The sequence below is a fragment of the Cervus elaphus genome, chromosome 5 (genome assembly GCF_910594005.1).
Source record: "Cervus elaphus chromosome 5, mCerEla1.1, whole genome shotgun sequence".
In the NCBI taxonomy this organism is placed as follows: Eukaryota; Metazoa; Chordata; class Mammalia; order Artiodactyla; family Cervidae; genus Cervus; species Cervus elaphus.
This window is the reverse complement of record NC_057819.1, coordinates 59,299,318-59,316,546: the sequence shown is the minus strand read 5'-3', so window position 1 is coordinate 59,316,546 and position 17,229 is coordinate 59,299,318. Positions and strand designations below refer to the sequence as shown.

At 40.2% G+C, this 17,229-nt stretch overlaps 1 protein-coding gene across 1 annotated transcript in view; it reads right to left on the bottom strand.

The window, feature by feature from the left end:
- Positions 1–13,444, bottom strand: part of TMEM184C (transmembrane protein 184C) — a 28,016-nt gene extending 14,572 nt beyond the window's left edge. Inside the window, exons 1-4 of the mRNA XM_043902571.1 lie at positions 12,733–13,444; positions 5,232–5,362; positions 5,064–5,100; positions 4,176–4,381 (exon numbers count right to left, since the gene is read on the bottom strand). Of these exons, the coding sequence (XP_043758506.1) occupies positions 4,176–4,381; positions 5,064–5,100; positions 5,232–5,362; positions 12,733–12,951 (593 nt within the window). The 5' untranslated portion in view covers positions 12,952–13,444. The remainder of the gene's footprint in view (positions 1–4,175; positions 4,382–5,063; positions 5,101–5,231; positions 5,363–12,732) is intronic.
- Positions 13,445–17,229: the final 3,785 nt, after the last annotated feature.

Genomic DNA, 17,229 nt, shown 5'->3' with positions numbered 1-17,229 from the left:
TGGTATCATCCGCGTATCTGAGGTTGTTGATCTTGCTCCTACCTATCTTGATGCCAGTTTGTAACTCATCCAACCCAGCATTTCTCATGATGTGCTCAGCATACAGGTTAAACAAACAGGGTGACAGCAGACAACCCTCTCGTACTCCCCTCTCAATCTTGAAACTATCAGTTGTTCCATACAGGGTCCTAACTGTCGCTTCTTGACCTACATACAGGTTTCTCAGGAGACAGGTAAGATGTTCTGTTATTCCCACCTCTTTTAAAGGTTTTCCACAGTTTATTATGATCCACACAGTCAAAGGCTTTAGCACAGTTGATGAAACAGAGGTAGATGTTTTTCTGAAATTCCCTAGCTTTCTTTATGATCCAGTGAAGGCTGGCAATTTGACCTCTGGTCCCTCTTCCTTTTCTAAGCCCAGCTTGGACACCTGGAAGTTCTTGGTCTGCATAATTCCTAGCCCACAAGATTTGAAGCACAACCTTACTAACATGGGCTGCTGCTGCTTAGTCGCTTCAGTCATGTCTGACTCTGTGCAACCCTAGAGACTACAGCCTGCCAGGCTCCTCTGTCCATGGGATTCTCTAGGCAAGAGTACTACAGTGGGTTGCCATGCCCTCCTCCAGGAGATCTTCCCTACCCAGGGATCAAACCCAGGTCTCCTGCACTGGAGGCAGATTCTTTACTGCTGAGCCACCAGGGAAGCCCCGACTACCATGGGAAATGAGTGAAGCTGTCTGATGTTTAGAACATTCTTGAGTACTACCCTTCCTAGGAATTTTGGGATGAGGATTGACCTTTTCTACTCCTGTGACCACTGCTGGGTCTTCCAGAGTTGCTGACACATTGAATGCAACACCTTGATGGCATAATCCTTTAGGGGTTTGAATAGTTCTATCGGAATTCCACAGCATCCATTTGCTTTATTAAAAGCAGTGCTTCCTAAAGCACACTTGATCTCACTCTCCAGAATGTCTGGCTCTGGGTGACTGACCACACCATCTTATTAATCCAGTACATTAAGGTTTTTTTGTACAGTTCTTAAGTGTATTCCTTCCAGTTCTTCTTGATCTCTTCAGTACCTACTAGGTCTCTACCATTTTTGTCCTTTATTGTGCTCAACTTTGGGCAAAATGTTCCCTTGATATTTCCAGTTTTTCTGAAGAGATCTCTAGTCCTTCCCCTTCTGTTGTTTTCTTCTAGTTTTATGCATTATTCATTGAAGAAGGCCTTCTTGTCTCTCTATACTGTTCTTTGGCACTCTGTATTTAGTTGGATGTACCTTTCCCTTTCTCCCTTGCTTTTCGCTTTTCTCTTTAGCAATTTGTAAGGCATCCTCAAATAAGCCCTTTGCCTTCTTGCTTGTCTTTTTCTTTGGGATGGTTTTGTTTGCTGCCTCCTGCACAATATTACAGACCTCCGACCATAGTTCTTCAGGCACACTGTTTACTAGATCTAATCTCTTGAATCTATTCATAACCTATACTACATAGTCATAGGGGATTTAAGTCGTACCTGGTTGGCCTAGTGGTTTTCCCCACTTTCTTTAGTTTAAGTCTGAATTTTGCTATGAGAAGCTGATGATCTGAACTACAGTCAGCTCCAGGTCTTGTTTTTGTTGACTGTATACAGCTTCTCCATCTCTGGCTACAAAGAATGTCATCAATTTGATTGTGGTATTGACCATTTGGTGATGTCTTTGTGTAAATTGCTCTTGTGCTGTTGAAAAAGAGTGTTTGCTATGACCAGTACATTCTCTTGGCAGAATTCAGTTAGCCTTTGCCCTGCTTCATTTTGCTCTCCAAGGCCAAACTTGCCTGTTACTCCAGGTATCTCTTGACTTCCTACTTTTGCATTCCAATCCCCAATGATAAGTAGAACACCTATTTTTGGTGTGAGTTCTAGGAGGTCTTCTAGGTCTTCATAGAAGAAAACTCATTGTGCTCACTGCATATGTCACATAAATCATAGTCTAAAAAGCAGATGCAGTTTTACATCTAAAGACTGGAAACTTGCATCTTAAATTCAGTATAATGCTTAAAACCAAAGCATCATACTGAATTATCCTCAACAGCAACAGGCTGATTAATGATCAGACATATAACACCAGTTATCCAACAGAAGGAGACTGGTATCCTAAACTGTATTTATATACAAGAGAATAAGAAGTTTTATATTACTAAAACCATATCCCCAAACTGCATGGCTTTGGTCGTTTAAAGTCTTCAAGGAAAGAAAACCTGGTTTATAGTTGTGTAGTTAGGAACAAATAAATTGCACAAGCACAGAAAAGGGAAATTTTGGTCTATAGCATCACTTGAAAAAGGTTCTGGGTTTTAGCTGACCACCTACTAACTGGGATGAGCCAGCCTGAAGAGGCAGCTAGGACCACATCTCAGGTTCTGTATTAACAGAGGAGTCCTAATCAAAACCAAGCTGCCATTGCCACCTCCACCATCGTCATCATATTTACTAGACCACTGCAATCTCTTGCATTTATGCCCACTTCCAGTTCAGTACACAAAGAATACAGTAATCTCTGAAAATGAAATGTGGATATCAGCCCTCTGCTTAACATCCTATAATGGCTTCTCACTTGATAATCTCTCTCCTGGACCAAACTTTAGACAGGGTTCCTCTTAGCCTTCTTTTCAACTAGGCATCAGCTAGGCCCTGTTCTTGGCCTGGGAAATCAGTCTGAGCAAAAAATCCTGCTAAGACACCTATTACCACCGCCCCTCCATCATTTCACCCTATGCCCCAATATCTGATTACCCTTGATATTGAATCCAGCTCCTCATCCCTCACTCTTGATGTCTTCTTGGTCTGCCTTAAGTAACATTCTTTTTAGGGCAGTTTAGAGAGAATCCCCCTACCCTGATGTCTCCTCTTGGTAATTTTCCATCCAGTGACCACCCCAATCTCTTTGGCTATAAATCCCTGTTTGTTCTGACTGTATTTGGGAGTTGAGTACAATATCCTTCCACCCCCAACCGTTATTCTCACTATCCTCCTTCATAGGCTCTTGTTGTTTTTCCCTCACAGTGCTTCCTGAAGTGACTAACTATATATTTGTGTCTTCATTTAATTTCTAACCAAGCTGTGAGTTCCATGAGTTCTACATCTGTTATATGTATTATGATATATCTATATACTAGCACATACTAGGTGTTCAATACATATTTGTCAAACAAATACCTTAGGAGTTTATTATTTCAAATAGCCAGGTGGCTTCCTGTCATTGCAAGGGTGTTAAGGAGACACTTACATTTGGTGCTGATGCTGTCAAAGTGGTTCTGTATTGCATGGAAGGCAATGTAGCTAACCCTAGGGCGTATATCTACACTGATTCCTCCAAGTCATTCCACCCACCTTGGCTTGCAAATTTCACCTACATACCCATCTATCTGCAATCAAGTCTTATTGATTCTCCATTGGATTCTCTTATTATCTTTCCTTTCTATTTCAATTCCACACCCCTCTTTTTCAGCTTATCTCACAAATGAACTATTCTAATAACGTAATTTATTTCCCCCTCTGGACTCCTCTCCTCCTAATGAGTCTTGTATAGTATTTTAAAATTAATCTTCCTAAAATGCCAGTCTTCAAATGTTTCCTGCTGAAAAACATCCAGTGGTTCATTCATAGAGTGAATGAAATCTTAGGTTCAACTTAACTTTGCAGGCTTTATTTCCTTTCCGTCCTACATGAATGAATAATAAGGTCAACTAACTTACCTACAACTAGAATAAACACTGCTATTTGTTGCTCTTATTTCATGTCCAATGCCGTTTCCCCACCTAGACTATCTTCTCCTTGAGTCTTAGACCCGATTTTGCCATTAACTTGCTGTGTGATTCGAGGAAGTTAATCTCTGCAGGCTCTGGTTTCCAATCGTAAAAGAATGTTGATTAAATGATTTCTAAGGTTTTCCCCCCCCCCAACTTTGTCAGTTTTCTATTTAGGGTAAATAATGTAAAAGAAACTAACTCGTATGTGTGGATTATAAAAACGTGTTTTTTAAGTCTTCAAACTTGACTATGAACTACATGAGGGTAGGGACTCTGTCTTATACTTTTTGTCCTGCATATAGAACATTACATACTGCAGAAAAATGACACTTACATCTGTTTAAGTAAAACCAAACTTAAAGAATTAAAACCAAACATACTTACTCTCCCATAGTCCATGGTGGACAGCAACACAAAGGAGGGAAATGTTTCTGCTGATCTTTGGCTTCAATGATTAATACCAAATTTGGATAGCGGTTAGTTAGATAATTGGTAAGGAATCCCATGAAGTTGTAAATGACATAAGCTTCATAACATTCTCTGCAGGTATCCACATATATTGCAATGCTGGGATATTTCAAAGCTATCCACTATGAAGAAGCATAGATGTTAAAAACAGTTCTGACTACAATAAAAGGAATTACCACTGCAATTCATGGCACTTGCAATAGGCCTATTTTAAAACCTGAGTTGTCTTGTCACATACTTATATCAAACTTGCTAAATTTTAATGTTATGAGGGCTACCATGCAATCTGTGAAATGAATTTTTAAAGCAATAAACGTCTTGCATATTGGTAAACAAAAACATTTGTGTTGGGGGGTGAACAATGAATATGAAGAGAAAAGTTACATTATGTACTTGAGTTCTTCAATATTAATATAATCCGAAACTTCTTGACATGACCATAGAAAATGATGTTAAAGACATTTTCTTTATATTTAATCAAATTAAAGCAGTTATTTGTAACAATTACATATACTCAGATCCACTGGGGAAGATTTCTATTTTGGTCTAAATAAATATTGTAATAAATAAAGAGGATGATAAGGTAATTTTAAGTATTACAATCTTTAGAGGACTAAGAACAACTCATTTGAAATTTTAAAACATCTGCCATATCTATGGTTATGCTTTATCTTCTTTATTAACATTAAAAACACTTATTAACCTGACTCCTTACTGCCAAATAACATTATTTTTATTACATTAATTATTGTTAGTATCATAAAACAAGTTTCTAGTTAATGAGTTAAAATGAAGCATACTTACACTATCCAAACTGTATATGGGTACCATCCAAAGAATCCTATTTAGAAAGCAAAAAACATAAATTTAAAACATTTTACATGATAAAAATTTCTTTACATTTTACATAACATTTACATTTTATGAGATAAGCCAACACAACACTAGTAGAATCAACATATAAGGACTTACCTTATTATGGGTTTCTGTAGTTCAGGTTGTGTATAATGCACTAAATGTTGTAGTATCACCCAAAGCGAGATAGGTATAGTCAACAGCAAAAAGATTCCAGCAATAAACCAAGCCTTGGTGTGTATCCCAACCTTAAGAAGCAAAGAACATAATGGTATAATTCTCTGATTAAAACTAAACAGGTAAATATGATTTTTGTATTTTAAAATTTTATTTATTACAGAGGCTCAGTATTTTCCAAATAACTAGTGGCTATTTTTATTTCTTCTTCAATAACAGCCTATTTGTGCTTTTATGGAAGGAGGGGGTGGATTTTTCCTCATATGGTCTTTAGTTACAGCGCTGCATACATTAAGAATATTAATCCCATGTCATTTCCCTCAGATTGTTATTGGCCTTTTATATTTGATTTTTGTGATTAAGGATGTACAGCAATTTTAGAATTTTCTATAAATCAAATCTAAAAATCTTCTGGTTTATTCCTCTGTTTTTATGTTGGGATAAAATTTACCAAAGTTTTCTGCAAATTTTACTGTTACACAAAATATGAATAGAACACTTACTGAGTACTGTTTGCCTGATAACTTTGCTAAGTTCTTTACATGCATCATGTCTTTTAATCCTCCCATTGGCTAATAAGCACCGCCAGTGTTCAAGGGACCTGTCCAGAGGACCCATGCTGATACAGATTGCCCTGTCAGAGTACGCAGGGCTTTGCAGGTGGCTCAGTGGTGAAGAATCTGCCTGCCAATACGGGAGATGCATGACATGCAGATTTGATGCCTGGATAGGGAGAACCCCCTGGAGGAGGAAATGGCAACCTACTCCAGTATTCTTGCTTGGAAAATTCCAAGGACAGAGGAGCCTGGCAGGCAACAGTCCATAGGGTCGCAGAGTTGGACATGACACACGCATGTCTCTTATACACAATATTATCAACTCAGGACAAGACATTTTCAAAAGATCTGATTTCTTTTTAAGGTCAATATCTGATCAATATTTTTCCTTTAAAAGCTCAGTTTCTAAAAATATAATTTGAACTGCTTCATCCTAAGGCAGAGCTAAAGTAATTCACTCATTTTCTGGTTAAAAAAAAAATTTATTTGAACCTCTGTTCCATCTGAGGAGCCCTCTGGAATAAATTTTATTCCTTGTACTCCTGAAAGTGAATCCTTTTAATTAAAAAAAAAAAAAGCAAATGTTAGCTTTTTAAAGCAAAAAAGCTGGGAATTTATTTTTAGTATTTGAGGAGTTTGAGCAGTTAATGGAAATAGAACTGAAGTCCACAACTTCTATCTTCTGCTGTTTTGAACAAGATTTTTTTTTCATCAAGAGTCAAAGATTACAGAAGTAGAAAACAAAAGTATAGAGAACAAATGTATTTTTATAACAATGAATTTCTACATTCAACTGTATGGAAAACTTCAAAAGCAGATTAAAAAGTCTTGCTGAATGCTGGAAATTAATAAAGCAGTAAGTCAAAAGTGAATATGCAGAGGTGAAGATTCTAAAAAGAATGTCTGAGCAATAATTTTCCAGAGATTTCTGCTTGACTCAATTTCATTTAAAATTCAGTACTGGGCTTCCCTGGTGGCTCAGTGGTAAAGAATCCGCCTGCCAATGCAGGACACTCATGTTCGATCCCTGAGTCAAGAAGACACCCTGGAGAAGGAAATGGCAACTCACTCCAGTATTCTTGCCTGGGAAATCCCATGGACAGAGGAGACTGGAGAGCTGCAGTCCATGGGGTCACAAAAGAGCTGGATATGACTTAGCAATTAAACAACAACTCATTTTAATGATGGCAATAATAGTAACTTACCCTAGATCTTCTTCATTATAAGGTGATCATTAAGAACAGTATTGCCAAGTACTTTTAATGCCTACATTTGTTTTTATGACTGCTTTAGTGCTAAAAGGTAGAACTTGGTGGTAGACTTGAGAGAAAACGGATGTGCTCATGACTAAAGCCAAGCATCCTCAGTATGCTGTAACGAAGTTCTTTTTCAAATGATCATAAAACAAGTGACTGGAGAATGGACTCATTTCAGTATAGTGATTCCAAATTTTAGAAATCTTGCATAGGAGAGTTAGTACTAGTTTTACATTGCAAGTGGTGATTCCAGTTTAGAAAAGCATCATTCGTCCACATTAATGCTACTAATTTGAATCACTGGTCTTATAACTGTTTTGGTTTTTGAGCTATTTAAAAAGCTGTATGTATAAGAAATTGAACCTATCGTATGTGTGTACATGTTTATGTAACGTTATAATAAAATATAATAAAATTATATATGTTCTACTAAAGTAATATAAATAAGATCTTACTCTAGGTATCTGCACAAATTATTAATATGATTACTACATTTATTTTAATTTACATTTCTCTCTAAATAAATTACTCACACTTGAGACACACTGACAGAAGGATGCGATTAATATTAAATTTATCAGCCACTTTTGGGCTCAGAAAAAAGGAGACAAGTAGTGTAGATTTTTTTCCTAAGGTAATTTGAAGAAAGCAGAGAGGAAAGAAAAAACCATTACAGACCAGCATCCAGAACTGAGTCAGCTGTCCCTCAGCCAACGGCCTTCAGAGCAGAGAGCAGAGAGAAGCAGGAGGGCTTTCTGAGCTCACTTCTCCTGAGGGAGAAGCAGGAAGCACGTTTAGAGAGTGGCCTCTTGGGACACAGGACTAGCAGGGCAGTGCGGCATCAGGGATGCAGGTCACTTACGTGACCTCTATATATGTAAACACACGCTCAGCCCAGTAAGAGTGAGACAGATGGTGGCACAGATGGTCGCCTGGCCGCTCCAGTCCTGAGTATATTCCTCATGGGCCTGGGATGGGCTAGCCGAACCTCCAGTTTGCTTCCTCAGTTCCCACGGACTTTTAACAGCGTGAGCATTGTGACTGTGGTGTTTAAAAGATTAAGTATTTTTTTTCATACAATACCGGCTCTAAACATGTCAACTACTTTTTCCAGTGCTTCATCAGATGCATATAACTTTGCTTTACATTACAGTTGTGAACCTAATCCCAGTGAAAATGTGATCCAAAAATGCTATCACACTGGTGCCCCACTATAACAATAACAACAGCAAATAAATAGCAATAACAACAGTGCTATTTTAAAAACAAAAGAGTTGTAATTAGGGGCTTACTGAGCACCTACTATGTGCTGGGGACAGCGCTAAGCATTTTAAAGACATAAACTCATCCAGTAAATAATGCGTATGATTGATTACTAAGTACTTAGCACAGTGTCACTTTAGCCACTTCCAAGTCTCAGTTTCCACATCTGTAAAATGGGGATAATTCCTGTTTCAGGACTTTAAAGCATAAAGAAAATTACACCTTATCTTAGGGACATGCTGTAGTAGTGTCTCTAACATCTTAACAAAACGCAATGGTGGGGAGGCCCTCACTTAATCCACACTCCTTTCTATCTACTGTGCCATTCATTCTCCTGAGTTTAAAAAAAATACTCAAAACAAACAAAATGAACAAAAACCTGTCTTCATATACTGATACCACTTCTTCACTCCACATTTACTTTTAGCTTTTGCCCGGATGCCTCTGGGGTTTCCCTCATAGCTCAGTCGGTAAAGAATCTGCCTGCAATGGGAACGGTCAGGCAGATCCCCTAAGGAGGTGGCAACCCACTCCAGTATTCTTGCCTGGAGCAGCCCCATGGACACAGGAGCCTGGCAGGCTGCAGCCCGTGGGGTCGCAGAGAGTCAGACACGACTGAAACAACTTAGCACACGCATATCTGACGAGCCCGTGTGAATGTCTCTCACAGACCTTGAGCTATGCGTCCCAAGCAGAACTCAAGTGCTCCCAAACCTGAATCCATCGAGTTTCCATCTTGGGACCTGGCATCACCATGTACCTTGTTGTTCAAGACTGAAACCTCAGAGTGGTTCTTGATGTCCCCCTTTCTCTCACTGCCTCTCTTCCTCAATCATACCCCCTGTCAAGCTCTGTTTCTTCAATTTCCATGATGCTTAAAATTCACTTTTCCATCTCTATTTCTGCTATCCGGATTTGGGCCATAAGTCATCATAGCCTGTACACCCTCTGAACCACCTTGAAGAGCTTTCTAACTTCTTTCCACTTCCACTTAATTTTCCACAGGCTGGTAGAGTTGTTTTTGGAGGATGTGTACCAATGCTGCCCTGCGCTTCACTTGTCAGATTTGTTTCATTTCCTCACCGCATTTTACATCAGTTACTCATCTGTTTTTGTTGGTTGTGCTGGTCTCCATCGCTGAGTGCCATGAGAGCAGGTGCCACGTTTCTCTCTCTAACCATACGGAATACAATATCACTGGGACTCAAACAATCATATGTTAAGTATCAGACATTTGGGCAAAAGGAGAAAACAAGTAAAATATAAATCATGTTCTATGCTGGTGAATCCTAAGAAATATAAAGAAGAGAAGAGGATATGAAGAGTTGAGGAAAAGAAGCTTGTAATTTTTAAACAGGGGAGCTGGGTGACACTGAAGGAAAAACCTGAAGGACACAAACAATGAAAATAGCATCTCGGGAAAGGCATATTATGACGTGCAAAGGCCCTAAGGAGGGAGCGTGCCCTACATGTTTGAGCAAAGCCAGTGTGGAGGAGGTTCAGGAACTAAGGAGAGAAAGTCAGAGTGAGACAGGGAGGGGTGGGTTCAGATCATGCTGGGGCTTGATGCCACAGTCAGGGATATACTGGCTTTTAATCCGGGACTAGCAGTGACTGGAAAACTTTATGAGGACACGCATAACGTGACTTATGTTTTCACTAGATACTTTGGCTAGTGTGTTCAGAATAGTCCAGGCAATACATGATGAGAATTTGGCTCAGGGTGTTAGCAGAAGGGATGGCAGATTAAAACATTCATTCAAAGCTGGTACAGAAAAAGCAGAGCTGACATCAATGATGAAATAAAAATTTACATTTTAAAGCTAAACAAGAAAAATTTTCACACAGAACTTTGTCTCTGACTTTTGGCGTCCTCCCGCCCCTCTGGGGTACACTGCGCATCTGCACTGTGTTAGCCAGACCTCGCCAATGGCAGAAGTACTTGCTCAAACAGAATGATCACTTTCTCTCTTTAGAAGACAGCATTCCTCTCTCAATTCTGAGAGGGGTCATGATGACCCACCACTTGACCTGTAAGTGCAGACGTCTCTGGTGAGCTTTTCTCTAGTTGTTCAGTCTCCGAGTTGTCTGACTCTTCGCGACCCCATGGACTGCAGCACACCAGGCCTCCCTGTCCCTCACCATCTCCTGAAGTTTGCCCAAGTTCATGTCCACTGCTAAGCGTTATGTGCAATGCCAACGTTATCACTCCCCTTAAAGATGGTGACTGGAGCTGAAGAGTGGTCAGACCTGGGGAGATGCTGGGCTGTAACAAACTTCAAACTTAAATACTTACTTATAACCTTAGTAATGTTACTAACTAAATTACTTGCATTCATGCCTGTTTATGGTTATTGGTTCTGGCACTACCAAATGTGTGTCTGAATTTCCAATAAAACTAATGATTAGGCCACTTGAAATGATTGACCCAATACATAGTTATATAAGATCCATGACTGTAACAGTGTAACTTTTTCTTCCTGGGAACAAGCAACAAGAGGGAACCATTTCCTGGACAGTAACATAAGACAGAGGCCCATCGGCTTTTGGTCACTGCTGACAGGGCTTAGTTCAGTAATAGTACATTGAATGGCGTAACTTGAGAATCCTTTTTTGACCTGAGAACAAGCATTCCCAGTCCCATGGGACAAATTGGTCACAAAATGCCTCCCAAACTTTGGTTTAAATTAAGAGTGAAAGTGAAAGGACTGTAAAATAACAAATACTGCCCACCCAGTTCTTTGAGAATCAAGTCACTAGCCACTGTGGGTGCTGACTTACAATACACCCTGGAAGGAATCCACGGTGTTGGGGGGGGGGGGGGCGGTGCAGACTCTGGGAAAATTAGCAAAACTGGCCTTCAGACAGTCAGATATTTTCAGGAGAAATTTTTTTATGAACCTGGATTCATGCATCTTTCCATACTTAGTGAAAGTGAAAGTGAAGTTGCTCAGTCCTGTCTGACTCTTTGCAACCCCATGGATTGTAGCCTATCAGGCTCCTCTGTCCATGGGATTTTCCAGGCAAGAGTACCGGAGTGGGTTGCCATTTCCTTCTCCAGGGGATCTTCCCGACCCAGCAATTGAACCAGGGTCTCCCGCATTGTAGGCAGATGCTTTTACCGTCTGAGCCACCTTAGAAACTCACTAAATTCAAGCCTGTTGCTTGTGACTAGTGATCTTCTACCTAGTACTTGACTGCATCTGCCTCCTTAGCCAGAATCACATATATACAGGCTTCCCTTGTATCTCTTCAGAACAGGGCTCAGAGCTCTCTGAGAGGTTGTCTCCCAGGCTATAATTCTGTTTGTCTTGAATAAAATTTTCCATTTCTTTCTTAGATTGACTACTATTTGTCACTGACACCAACAACTAAGAGAAATCTTAAATTAGATTATGATACATATAATTAATCTTTAAAATAGCTCCTATATTTCAGAGTCTAGAGAAATACTTAAAAGTAAGAAATCTCTAGTCGTATTAAGATGTCTATACATGAAGTTTGGTAGACAAATTATGGAAATAATCTAAATTTCTAACGAATGAGAAATACTTAATGTAGTGTAATAGTCTACTAACATTAAAAAAAAAACTATATGGGCTATGCTAGTATGGGAAAGTGAACAAAAAAATTGAGTGAACATACGGAAAACAAACATATATTAATGCAATTTAATTATATAAAAATATTTCCACACAAAAGGCCCCAAATTGCCATGGTCTTGTCATAACTCTTGTGAAACAGCTGTTTCTAAGTAAAAGTAGTCCCTTGGGTTTTACTGACTTCAAACTTAAAAGTTCATTTCAACTTTTTTTTACAAAGTGCTTAGTTAAGTATTTACCTTGGTGTCTTTCAGCTTATAGTACTTTACTGATGTCATAATAAGAATATGACATCAAAAAACATACAAGGCATTTTTCCCTGAAAACTTTGTTGGCTAAGAGTTCAATTTTAAAGTAAAAACAAAGAACAAAGTCGAACCAACTCAACCCTTTAATTAAGGAAGCTAGTTAAATGCTAATAATATTCTACACCTGGTCCTTAAGGTAGATCTAACTAAGTTCAGTACTTGAACAGAACAGATTTCAGGAATAAAGTTATCTTACTTTAAGGAAATGGATGACTGCCTGCAAAACAGTGATCTCCGAAGCTGCTATATTTTATTTTCTCAGTTCTACCTCCACCAGTAGCATGCTCTGAAAAACCGTCAACAACCACAAGCCAGACATCGGTTCTGCTAGGGTTCATTACATGACATGTTTTTCAGGATATTAAAGCCTGGAGCATCCGGGTAAAAACAGGCTACCTCAGATGGACAGGAGGGTAGAAGAGAGGGTAGCGGCTGATGATGCGGGACCCTCTTACCTCCAGTTTCTGTAATTCCCACACGCAGAGGGGAACCGCAACCACTATGGACAACAGGTAGAGAACCACCGCTAAAGGTCGAATCCACTGTCTCCAGTTCCTCCAGGTACAAGTGCAAGGCATGTTTCCGCATAAATCAGCTCCACGTAGGAAGGAAAAAAAGCTCGAAGTAGATGGTAACGCGGAGCCCTGTTCTTGGGCTGTTTTTTCGTCTCGCATATTACGGAAAAAGAGCCGACGAGCGACTCTACCAGCAGCCTGAACCGCCTCCTCGGGCCACGCCGTGCTTACTGTTGCTGCTGCTGCTGCTGCTGCCACAAACGCGGCCGCTCACGGGGCTACCGGGGAGCAGTGAGGGCAACATTCTTTCTTCCCCACAAAGCATCGACCCAGTTCTTCCGCGGTGGAATCCCCGGCAGAGCCGCTGCCCTCACCTGGGGATTGCCCAGAGCTCCGCCGGCACCATGGCCTCGAGGGGAGCGGCGCCGAACGGGACCAGCCTGTAAAGACCCTGCACTCAATTCGTTTCTGCCCCGCAACTGCCGGCCTTCTAGCTCTTTCCTTGGGTGGTGGCGTTCCCTCCCTGCCGCGGCTGCAGGCGTCACTGACGACTCCGCGGACAGATAACAGAAGAGAACGCCAACCCACCAGCCTCAGGATTTCTTCACTTGTTCTTTCGGGACATTCCCCCAAGGCGGAACCCAAGGCCAAACCAGGGCTTCCGTTTCCGCCCTCGCTGTATGAAGTTGGTGATTCGAGGACTGCGCAAGATAGGCCCGCCCCATCCGGCTCACTTCTCGCTCTCTGATTGGTCGCTTTTCGGGGCGGGGCTTCTGGGCGCGTAGCTACCGGGGTGGAAGAAGCTGAGATGTGGGGAAGTTGTGGAGTTGCTCCCGGCTGGCTCAGTGGCCCGGGAAGGTTCTGCAAGCTGTACAAGTCTTTTGAGAACATTTGAGGAACTCCTACTACACTGTTTTGCTGACTGTATTCCAGCTTTAAGAAAGGCTGTGTAAGAAGCCATTACCTTAGAGCTGAACCTTTCTCTGACCCAAAGATCTGCGATTCTCCCTGGGAGTGGATAGGGGAGTCCACTGGAATAAGCGAAAGTGGGAAACGTCCGCCTAGTTTTGTGTCAATTGCTAAAATCTAGGGGTGGAGCCACTTAGCTATTTAGGGATCCTCTGAAAGAACATTCTAGGGATAGCTTAATTTTAGAAGCAGTACTGAATATCTTTTCCGCATTTGGAACTTGGTAAAAACTGGCATATATTTAAGTTTCAAAATGTTTACATTACTACTGACAAAGAAGTTTTACGTGCTTAAAGCTTTGAGGCAAACAATGGTGGGATCTTAAAGCCTTTCTAAAGGAATAGTGAAGTGAAAGTGAAGTCGCTAAGTCGTGTTCGGCTCTTTGCGACCCCCGTGGACTATAGCCTACCAGGCTCCTCCGTCCATGAGATTCTCCAGGCAAGAATACTGGAGTGAGCAAACAAATTATCTACTTCTTAATTGATACACAAATATGTCTTGTATCTGTTATTTTCTGAGGGTCAGGCACTATTTTGAGTGCTTTTCTTACATTATATCAGTTGATCTGTACAAAATTCCTAAAAGGTAGGCTGTTTTCCATGTCACAGATAAGAAAACAGATTCAAGTATTTAAGGATAAAGTTTGAGGAACTTGTTGAACTAGTTAGTGGTAGAGCCAGGATTCTAACCTTGGTGTCTGACTCGAGCATTGGATCTGTCCATACCTACCGCCTGAGAATTTCTGATAATGACCATCTATGGACAAGAAGTCCTACAGTATTGAATATACCGAGCCTAGGATTCTGACAGAGGCACTGGCAGAATGTCGTCTTCCCTAGTGTCATCTGTCCTAGCTAGAGCCTGCAGCTTGATAGCATCTCCTTTTTACAACCTGGCCTCTTTTTTTTTTTTTTTCTTTTTTAAAATAATTTTATTTATTTATGATTTGGCTGCACTGGGTCTTAGTTGTGGCACATGGGATCTAGTTCCCTGACCAGGGATTGAACCCTGGCCCCCTTCATTGGGAGCTTGGAGTCTGAGCCACTGGACCACCAGGGAAGTCCCCCTGGCCTCTTTTAATACTGCTTTTTTTAAGGGGAAATGGGCCTTTTGTTTGTTCTTCCTAAGCTAACCTATAAAATTGATATCATTATTTTAAAATTTTCTGATCATTAATTAATACATGCTCCATTGTTAAATTTTGGAAAATAGAAAAATAAAGTAACATTTACTCTACAACCAAGTATAATCACTACTTACTTTTTTGGTACACCGTATGGTTGCCTTGGATACATAGATTGCCCCTGTGCCTTTCAGCTACAGTCATTGGCATCCATAATAATCTTCCCCATTCCTTCTCTTGGACAAATCTTTTTCACATAATTTGTGGAACTTTCCTTGATTCCCCCTTGCTCCCCATATGCTTATAGCACTTGTTGTGTGTTATAATCATTTCCTTATTTGTCTTTTAGATTGAATTTCTAGGAGCAAGCTGAAGTTCTAGAACTATTAGAATAAAGCAAGAATGGAACAGAATAGAAAGCCCAGAGATAAATCCACAAACCTATGGACACCTTACCTTCAACAAAGGAGGCAAGGATATACAATGGAAAAAAGACAACCTCTTTAACAAGTGGTGCTGGGAAAACTGGTCAACCACTTGTAAAAGAATGAAGCTAGAACACCTTTTAATACCATACACAAAAATAAACTCAAAATGGATTAAAGATCTAAATGTAAGGCCAGAAACTATAAAACTCCTAGAGGAGAACATAGGCAAAACACTCTCCAACGTAAATCACAGCAAGATCCTCTATGACCCACCTCCCAGAATATTGGAAATAAAAGCAAAAATAAACAAATGGGACCTAATTAAACTTAAAAGCTTTTGCACAACAAAGGAAACTATAAGCAAGGTGAAAAAGACAGCCCTCAGAATGGGAGAAAATAATAGGAAATGAAGCAATAGACAAAGGATTAATCTCAAAAATATACAAGCAACTCCTGAAGCTCAATTCCAGAAAAACAAATGACCCAATCAAAAAATGGGCCAAAGATCTAAACAGACATTTCTCCAAAGAAGACATACAGATGGCTAACACAAACACATGAAAAGATGCTCAACATCACTTATCATCAGAGAAATGCAAATCAAAACCTCAATGAGGTAACATAACACACCAGTCAGAATGGCTGCTATCCAAAAGTCTATAAGCAATAAATGCTGGAGAGGGTGTGGAGAAAAGGGAACCCTCTTACACTGTTGGTGGGAATGCAAACTAGTACAGCCACTATGGAGAACAGTGTGGAGGTTCCTTAAAAACCTGGAAATAGAACTGCCATATGACCCAGCAATCCCACTCCTGGGCATACACACTGAGGAAACCAGATCTGAAAGAGACATGTGCACCCCAATGTTCACTGCGGCACTGTTTATAATAGCCAGGACATGGAAGCAACCTAGATGCCTATCAGCAGACGAATGGATAAGGAAGCTGTGGTACATATACACTATGGAATATTACTCAGCCATTAAAAAGAATTCATTTGAGTCAGTTCTAATGAGATGGATGAAACTGGAGCCCATTATACAGAGTGAGGTAAGCCAGAAAGATAAAGACCAATACAGTATACTAACGCATATATATGGAATTTAAAAAGATGGTAACGATAACCCTATATGCAAAACAGAAAAAGAGACACAGATGTACAGAACAGACTTTTAGATTCTGTGGGAGAAGGCGAGGATGGGATGTTCTGAGAGAACAGCATTGAAACAAGTATACTATCAAGGGTGAAACAGATCACCAGCCCAGGTTGGATGCATGAGACAAGTGCTCAGGGCTGGTGCACTGGGAAGACCCAGAGGGATGGGATGGGGGAGGGAGGCGGGAGGGGTGATGGGGATGGGGAACACATGTAAATCCATGGCTGATTCATGTCAATGTATGGCAAAAACCACTACAATATTGTAAAGTAATTAGCCTCCAACTAATAAAAATAAATGAAAAAAAAAAAAAAAAAGAATAAAGCAAGGAAGGGAAGGGACTGGAATGTCAACTATACAGGTGGTTTCCCACCCCAGTATGTGAACTTCATCCACAGTGAAGTTTCTGCAGGTCAGCAGAGAAATGAGGAAAAAAAATTATGTAGTTTTTTATTTAGTCTAATCTATTCTTTCTAAATGATTATGCTTTATTTTGAAATTATTCTATTTTCCTTTCATGTGAGGATAATAAAAGAATAGTTGCTTTCTAAATATTTTTACTTTGGAAAATAAGAAAGTAACTTTATTTGCTCCATTTAGTTTACTTTTGAAATTATTCTTGGCCCATGAAATCCTAAAGCCTAGTAATCACTGAGACAGGGAACGGCCTCTGATTTCAGCAGCCATAGTGTTGGCCTTATCCTCATCTCCTTGCTTTACTTGCTATGTTTAGTTGCTCAGTCATGTCCGACTCTTTGCAA